General features: G+C 45.5%; 1 protein-coding gene across 1 annotated transcript in view; it reads left to right on the top strand.

The window, feature by feature from the left end:
* Positions 1–1,198: 1,198 nt before the first annotated feature.
* The window catches only part of ca10a (carbonic anhydrase Xa), a gene marked incomplete at its 3' end in the record, with an annotated part of 163,446 nt that continues 155,410 nt past the window's right edge, over positions 1,199–9,234 (top strand). The window contains exon 1 of the mRNA XM_079372341.1: positions 1,199–1,522. Coding sequence (XP_079228467.1) covers positions 1,477–1,522 — 46 coding nt within the window. The 5' untranslated portion in view covers positions 1,199–1,476. The remainder of the gene's footprint in view (positions 1,523–9,234) is intronic.

The raw sequence follows: 9,234 nt of genomic DNA, 5'->3' as shown, positions 1-9,234 counted from the left end.
AAGGTGTACAGCGGGATCCAGCCTGGGAGGACAACACATCTGCAACTGATACAGCCCGTTTCTAGCTGATTTTCTTTTTTAATCTGTGCGTAATGTGCGTGGAATGAAGACAGAGGATGGATATAATTTGGGAAATATTGATCATTCTTCAAGCCAATCTAATTGTCTGCATATCAGGTGAGTTATGGGCGTGAATGGGTTCTTTTTTTGCAGGTGCGTTGGATAAAGAAATACAGGCATGCTCTTTGACTTTTTGCGTGATTTGAGTGCAGACTCAGGCTGCGGGTGACGGCTTGGGTTCGTGGAAGAAAATAATTCACAAGAAATGCGTGTCGGGACGCGCTGTGGCAGATGGAGAGAAAATGACAAGCCCAGCTTGTGTGCTTTGCATTAAACAATCCTGCTGTTTCTGTCTTGTTTTCCCGGGGATCTTTCAGTGTGTGACTAAAGACGGTCTCCTTCTTGCCTTCAGGACCGGATTCGCAGCCTTTTGACGCACTCATGCCTCATGGGTGGGCTTTTAAATGCGAGCCAAAACGAAAATGAGACATTTTTTTTAATGAGTTTTCACGGCATCAGGGACACCTCATGTCACACCATCTCTGTCAGCACGAAGTCTCTCGGCTCTCAAAACAATTCAGTCGGTTATTATGAAATAAACAAGTTGTGCGCACCGGTGAGCGCGCGGCACTCATGCGCTGGGCTGAGCTGAGCGGATGCGGCGCAGCAGTGGGCTCGGCTCTGTGTTCACTTAACAGGCAGATGCTTCCAACAGAGCAATGCATCCCCTCACCTTACCGTGTGTCATTGAATGGCACACTTTGCAAGAGTCCGATTTGACACATTCCTGCTGTAAATTGTGCACGTGTGAAAGTGTCATTAAAACAGGTCAGGGGTAGCTGAATTTGAGGGTCAAGGTGGGATCACGCTGTTTGTCAGTCATGTAGACTTCAATGATCAAAGAGAAAGATGTGCATGTTTGCCTGAGACGTAAATCCAAGAATTCACTGCATTCATATCGATGCATGATGCGTCATCCGCTGGATTTACGCACGAGATGCAACTTTACTGTTTGCTTCATACGCACGTCAGTCTGCCCTCTTTCCTCTGCATCTCGGCCTTCAGGTTTTAAGTGAGGAGTGTGACAAGACCCCGACGTCAGAGGCCGAACCACACCCTCCAATTGTGATTGGTTTAACCTGAAGAAAACGTTTTATTGGCGGTCAGCAGACCAGGGAGAAGACGTTTGTCCTTTTAGCGAGTTTTAATCAGTAAATGAATCACGCTGTGTTGAATAAACGCTGTTCTAACGCCAGTTTCAGCTTCAGGGAGTGAGCTCTGAGGTGTGGTCATTAGTCAACACCGTTCATCTCGGCAGCTGTTTCCTGTTAACGCATTCCAACCAAACTTTATCAGAATGAAGCCGGATGACGACACACTGACTAAAGAACAAGTGGAAGGTTATTTCATCTGTAAATGAATATCCCTTCACCTCTCACTCTCTGCACATCCTCACTCAAAGGTCAGTGTATTTATCATCTGAGTTCTAACTCTCAGCCTGCTGAATAATCTGCGCCTGGTGGGAACAGTCTGAAGTCATCTTGGTTTGGGTTAATTAGATTTTACATTTTCTAAAAGTCTCCATTCACAGCTGGAGCAGAGTTGTTATAAACATGAGTTTGTATGATACAGCCTGTCGGTATGGAAACAGAATCTCAGATTGATAATTTGTCATCTATAACAGATTTGACTGTTTAGCACAAAGCTTGAATATTTTCAGTTTCCTGTATGGTTCCAGCTCATATTACTACTTTGTTGGAAAAAAAGGAATTTTTCCCAAATCACTGAAGCAGAGGACAGATTTTATCAAGCCGGTGAGCGAGCGTTGGCAGCAGCTCGGCTCACAGCCACTGGAAGACGATCTTTAAGTTAAAAGTGTGATTCTTTGTTTTTAGCCCACTTACACTTTTAGTGATTATTCTGGCCCTCGTTCCAACTCCATATCCACACACACACACACACACACACACACACACACACACACACACACACACACACAGGCGGCAGCTCAGCTAGCAGCCCCTCTTTACGTCCTGTGTCTGCAGAAAAGCCTCGTTTGTTTTTAAAGGTTTTTTTGAAGCCGCCTGAAGTTCCAGCTGATGTCAGGACAACGATTAGAAAAGCATCAGACACATGATTTGTATTTTTTGTGATCTTCTCTTTAATGGCTGAAAGGATGGAACGATCTTCATACAGAAATGTTCCTTTAATGTGAACCCTGTGTGTCATCTGCACGACGAGTTTGAGTCACATTTGATGGGGACATTTTCTCTTCATGGTGCTTTGTGTGGTAAAGATCACATGTTCATCATTCCTTCTACTGTTCTATTAAACAGGATCTCACTGATGGTCTGAGAGTTGGAGTTCAGAAATGTACAGGCCTTACGATGCAGCTGAATTACACTTGAAGTCAGGCTATTATCCTGCATGGTTGAGCATGGATCGTGTACATGAAAGTCTCCTTAGTGCCAAGTCTCTAATCTGTGATGTAATCAAGAGGCAGAGCCTGGCATGGCTCCAGCCACAGCGAGCAGGAGAGCGACTCTGTGGGCACAGTGACAGAGCCCTCAGGGGATTCTCTGCAGAGACGGAGCTGCAGCCGTTTTTCTAAAGTCTGACACTGTGGCTTCGCTCGGTCAGACAAAATCGAAACCGCCGCACCCAAACACTTCCACAGTCTCTATTATTCTTTGAGGGAAAATATAATGTGTCCACAGCTTCACTGAAGACTGTGCGTTTCAGTTTGAGTCCACTGTTCAAGTTCATATTTTCTGACATTTTGGCAAAATGGAATCATTAAAATCAGAGCTGGCCTCTGAAAGTCCAGAAGAGGCTGTCCGCTCTTATTGTGTCACTTAAATCTCTGCACTTCAGTCAGAGCATACAGAACAAGAACAAATAATAGAGAGCAGAGCAGCAGCATCCCAGTCCCTTAGTTTAAGCAGCATTATTTCACCTTGATGGGGTTAACGATGGTGAACATCCTTCATAAAGCTGACGGCAGTGTTTCAGTGAGACTCACTGATGCAGCTTCTTGGACAGTGTCATCAGCTGCCTCCAACTGTAGCACGAGCCAACAAGAATCTGAGCAGCAGTCTGCGCTGTGAGCGTTTGTGTCTCAGCGTTGTTGTTAATAAAACAGTAAAGTTGAAAACTAAGAGACACAATCTAAATCATTTTGAGATACGTTTTGCACGCTGAGAGCTCAAAGTCGACGTGTGAAACGAGGAAACACAAATCGGCTAGTTCCTCTTTTCTCCTTTGGCTGTAAGTCGAAGTTACATTTGCTTTAGGTTCCAGTGAAGTTGCCGTTGTTTCTGTCTGAGCATGAGGTGGGGGACACGTCAGACTTTTGCAGTTCCAGCCTCGACAGACGGTTAAGTGTTGTGCTTGAAACTAAAACGATGATCTGAAGGATGCTAACAGTCTGTGTAGCGCTGAGAAGAACTTAAAGACCAAATGTCAACTCCCTCCGTGTGCCCTGCAGTCCGTCAGCGCTGCGCACTACGCCGTCGTTCACTGACACTCTCGACACCCTCGTCAAAAAAATCAGACCTTTTAAACTTTGGAATCGAAATCTGCTTAAAAAGGCAAAAAGTGGCAGCCGTGAGAACGAGAGGCTCAAGGTGCTGCTGCAAGTGTCCGACAACATGACACAAAGTAAACCAGACCTTTCTCCATGTGAAGGTCTTCAATGTTTGCAGCAGCAGACCCTGAACTGCACTAAGTGTATTTGTTCGAAGGCAGAGAAGTGTAGTGTCATGAGACCAGAGGTCAGGGGTCACGGAGGGAATGGGGGCTGGAGGTCTCATTTTCTGCAACGTTTTGATTGTTTGCCCTCCCTCCTAAATTAAAAACCTCCTGTACGGTGGCCCTGCAGGACTGATGTTAATGTAGGGTCAATCTCATTCAGGGTTTCAGTCAATATCTTTTATTTCCCCCCGGGCTGAGGAACAGAAAAACAAAGACTTTGCTTCCTTGTTTCCTGTAGTTGTTTGTGAGAAGTGTAAGTAAATGTTGGATCCTTTGCTTTGATAAGTCCTTGTTCTACCCATCGTACAGGCGTGAGATAGAGGGGCCTAATCATCTCTACTTTGGTGTCATTTCATTAAAGAGAGCTCATTAGAAGCTGCTGGTTATCTGACAATGCTTCCTTTGATGTTCCTTATAGAGCGTTAGAAGTTGAAGCTCCCCTCAGCCTCTACATTAATCTGTAATGTCTGTTTCATGTGGAGCATGTGATCGTTGGATGGAGGCCAGCTCCGATGTATATTTCATCCCGCTGATAATTACCACCCAAACAAGAGCGACAAATAAAACATGAGCTGCAGGACTCTCTGCGCTGCGACACTGAAATGCAATCTAATAATATCCACGACGACGGACGCCTCATGAGTAATGCATGCTGATGCTTCTCCACATGTGTGTGGACATGGTCGTCCACTGGGACAGCATGGACATTTACTCATAAAAAATGCACAACAGTAGCATGGATCAGCAGGGCCGGATTGACCAACCAAACAGACGAGGGGCACCAGCACGCCGCGGGGCCCCCGTTGGCCCCCCCCCCCCCGTGTTCTCTGCACTTCAAAACAAGTTCATCACAAAGGTGGGTTCAGATCATAAATAACCATCAGGGATTATTTTCAGTCATTATTTAGTGACTTTGGAGCAGAACCTGTCATTTAAACGCTTCTTCTGTTGCATCCATATTTCTTACTTGAAAGGAAAATCAGATTCCTTGAACAAACGAGTATTTTTACTGTCTACAGCGGCAGCAGAGAGGAAACGATAGCAGCACTAAAAATAGTGTTATAGTTCCCAAAACATGACTGTTGATCCATCCGGGGAGGTTTTGATATCGACACTTATAAAGAGACGAAGCTGTGCTCAAATATTTACCTTCAACACACTCGTACAGCACAGTACTTCAGTTTAGTCCCTCTGATGATGAGACGCTCAGAGTCTTCATGGAAACAGGTGATGTAGAGGATACGACATTAAAGACACCTGAAGGTTTGTGTTTCACTAATCACATAATGAAAAGACAGAAACATGTCAACAACATGAAGCTTTGTCTCTCTGAGGGTGATTTGAAGTTCATTTGGTGCCTGTTGTGACGTCATGTTGATAAAGTGATGGATAATACGACTGTGAGTATGTGTGTTGTATTTTATTTTGAAATTGCGTTTCCTCGTCTGACTTCCTGTCCCGACACGTGCTTGCATCGGGCTCTGTGGGAAACAGACTGGCAGCGTGTTTGAAAGGGAGCGGAGCGTAGTACAGCAGTGAGAGGCAGCTAACGGCAGGCTAGCGTGTAGCGCTAATGGGCCACGGCGTGCACGGACTGCGACGCTGACAGTATGTGGCCGTTTGGACTCAGACAGTTCAGCTTATGTTGCATTGATGAAGTCTTTGTTTCAGTTCCATAACATTTACAGCCGGACTTCTTCCAGTGATGTTAGTGGAGATAAATCTTCATCAGGATCAACTCTCGACCAGGGAAAAGCCAATCAGGACAGGGTTGTTACTCCAACGAGCCAATCAAAGACGAGAAACTCCGACCAAGCAGATTCACAGAAGAATCTTTCTGTTTCAGATGTTCCAGAGGAGAGAAAAGAGAGTATTGATTTGTTGTGGCGAGATCTTTAAAGACTTGTTGTGTGTGCTTTTTGCACAGTTTATTTCTTTCCTGGCAAAAGGCCAGAGCAGGAAAAGTGTGTTTGAGCACTGTGTCCTGCAGGAAGTGCTCCTAAACCGAATTAGACATAATGTGTCAGGTAAACAGTTTTGTCTGCTGCTCTCCATCTGTCAGCTCTGCCTTCACATGTCCTCAGTAGAAATCCTTGTCTCCTCACACTGTGACAGATTGGTCCTTTCCTTTATGCCTCTTTCCTTGAATGTTCTTCCAAGAGCGAGAAGAGAAACATGCAGAACGGAGGCGAGATGGTTTCTTTTTTTCTTTACATGAAACAGCTTGTTTGAGTCTTCAAGCCAAACAACAGTTCCAAGACACTAAATACTTGAAGTCAGGTGGTGCTTTCACATGTGCAGAAAACTCCTGCAGGTGGTTCTGCATGTGCACATAGAGTTAGTTTAAATAGAAATGATTTTTTTACAGTTTCATACGTTGTCATGGCACAAAGAACTGTTCAGAAAAACAAAAACCATTCACATTTAGATGACATCAGACATTATGAAAAACATGAATACATTCATTTGGTTGATATGGGGTGGGGGGGGGGGTGAATGTTTTGATGACTCATCAGTTTTGATTGGATGAAGGATCAGAGTTATTCACAATAAGGCGTGTAGCTGAGCTGATTGACAGGTGGGCGCCGTGTAACGGTTTGTCAGGAGGCTTAAAACCCGCCTCAGCTCTCAGCCTGTCGTTAGCTTGACTCAAAGTTAGACTGAGACAGCATTTCCAGCACGGAGACCGCCATTCCATGGGACTCCAGCGCCCCCTGCAGGGACACACGGGGGACTCCAGCGCCCCCTGCAGGGACACACGGGGGACTCCAGCGCCCCCTGCAGGAACAGACAGGTGACGTCACACAGCCTTAAAATGTTCATATTTACAGTCTGTGGGTTATACAGATAAATCTGCTCATTATTGAACTCATAGTTTAGATATTGACAGATTACTTTTGTCTCGTGAGCAAACCAAAAACATGATTTCAGTCCCAAAATAAAAGAGAGCATTATAAAGTTTATATTACATTATAAAATCCTTCCTGCTTAGATCACGACTTTGTGCCTGATTCTGATTATTTTTTTAAGATTTATTTTTGGCATTTTGCCTTTATTATAGAGAGAGGAAGGTGGATAGAGGCAGAAATCAGGGAGAGAGAGAGAGTGGGGAGAGACATGCGGGAGTGGAGCTACAGGCCGGACCCGAACCCGGGCCGCCCGCGCGAGGACTGTAGTCTCAGTACATGGGACAGGTGCACTGCCGCTGTGCCACCAGCAGCCCCTGATTCTGATTTATGATGCAGGTTTAAAAACACGGTGCAGTTATTTCTGAGTTGTTCCTTTGCGAAGCTCAAACTAAGTAATTTATCTTCAATTCATATAAATGAAAAAAAAAACCCTCACGCTGACTGAACTGAAACAGTTTGCCTGTTGTGTTCTTCACAGAAAGAGGCGGGGCTGCATCTGTACTAATCAGTGTGTAACAGTTTACTCATGAATCTGTCTTTACATGAAACCTAGAAAGCGTTTGAACTCTCCTCCGAACTGAGTCAGATATTTAAAATGTGTGAAAGCAGCTGAAGTGACTTAAATTCCTCTCCCAGAGGGAAACGAGCGAAGTTCATTCATTCTGCTTAAAACATGTCTTCATGCCTAATTCTGATTTATGACGCGTGCTCTGAAACACAGTGCAGCTTTTTTCCCCGTTGTTTTTCTGCAGAACATAAACAGGCGTGTTTCCTCCTGCACAGCTGTCTTCTCCTCAGTTCTGATGTTCTGTGCTGTCAGGAGCTCAAAGTGCTTTTACTTGTTAAACTCATTCTCTTCTTTCTTCCTCGCTACTTTATCCGTTCTGTGAGTTTCCTTCTCTGCCCCGTGGATCCGGCGCTGAAATGGAATTTACGCTTGCAGAACATGTTTGATTGGAGTGTTGAAAGTTTATAAAATTCAATACTAAATCTATCTGGAGAAGAAGAAGAAGAAGGGGAAATTGCCAAGGTGGTAATGGAGTCCCCGCCTCATGCATTACTTGAAACATTTCCAAAACAAGCTGTGCAAGCCGAGTGTTGGCTCCGAGGCGAAGTAATATCAACAGCTGATTGCTGCCGGGGACGGAGGCACATTAGCGGCGCCGCGTCTCCTGCTGGACCTCATTTTGGGAGCGACTGTGACCAGCGCAGATAATCATAGGCTACCTTCAGAGCAAAACGTGGCCTGAGGGGAGCTTAGGAATTTAAATGGGATGATGAAATCACAGGGTTGGGGCCTTTGGTGTATTCGTGACACTAACACGTGTCTCCAGCAGCCCGCCATATGCCACCAGGCAAAGCGCGGTGTAACTAAGGACGCCTGCAATCAGTCCCCGCTCCGCTCTGAGCCGACACAGCCGCGTGCCGCCGCTTGAATCTCTGCCCACGCTCTAATGCATGGCCGTCTGGTCAGTGTGTGTGTGTGTGTGTGTGTGTGTGTGTGTGTGTGTGTGTGCGTGTGTGTGTGCTTGGGTGGGTCGTGACCTCTTGCTACACTTGTGAGCCGAGCGGTTTGAGTCATTTTTAAAGGACTGCGAGACGACTGAGAAGGATTCATTCAGATTAGATTTGAATGAAGACGCATCGAGTGTGACGTCAGTCAAGGTTTCATTTCTCACTTCAGTCAGAGTCCAACATTTCAAAGTGAGTGACTCATGTCGGATCAGTCTTTAGCTTGGAGCAGGTCCACTTCCCTCTAATCCCCACACACACTGTGCGTGCCGCGCTCTGTCGGCGCCTCCGGTTTGACGCGCAGCTTCTCCCCCCGGGTCCGTCTCTGGAACGTGAGTGGATCATCTTTACACGGCACAGGAGAACGACAAGACCAGGCGGGAGGAAAACATGTCAAGGACATGTTGCTTTGTTTTTCTGACCATGGTTTTCTGTTGTTGATGGAAAAATAGGATCTTGAGTCCGTAGATTGTTTTATTTTGAAATTTGACCGGATGCTCTTTGAGTTTCCTTGTCGGACTTCCTCTCCATGTCGTCATGTTCTGTCCAGCTTCCCGTGTGCTTGCAGCGTCCTCTGGATTTGAAACGGAGTAGATCACTGGTGATGGATCACGGCGCTCGCTGTAGCAACACAGTGATCGACGAGTGTCTGTTGTGACCACCTGTGTAGCACACACACTCTGATAACTGGAGTAGCAGTGTTGGGAAATGAATAGAATTTATTATCGCGACAGTGAATCTTTTTTATTTTTTTGACTTGTGCGACCTTTAACTTTGGGTCGTTCAGATTTTAAGGACATGATCTCAAACTGAAATTAAAAAGTCACATTGTGTGTTTTAATGAGAACATGTTCAGTTTGAAGGGTTTCAAAGAAGTGGAACCAAACACTCGATGGCCAATAGAAAGGTTTTTGTGCAACGATCAACAATTAAGAGCGAAAAAGACTCAAACACCCACAGAGTGTGTGAGCAGCAGAGTGTCGACAAGCAACATCCCAGT

The sequence above is a fragment of the Symphodus melops genome, assembly GCF_947650265.1.
Source record: "Symphodus melops genome assembly, chromosome: 21".
NCBI classification, from domain to species: domain Eukaryota; kingdom Metazoa; phylum Chordata; class Actinopteri; order Labriformes; family Labridae; genus Symphodus; species Symphodus melops.
The sequence above is the reverse complement of the archived record's forward strand: the minus strand, read 5'-3'. Positions and strand labels throughout refer to the sequence as shown.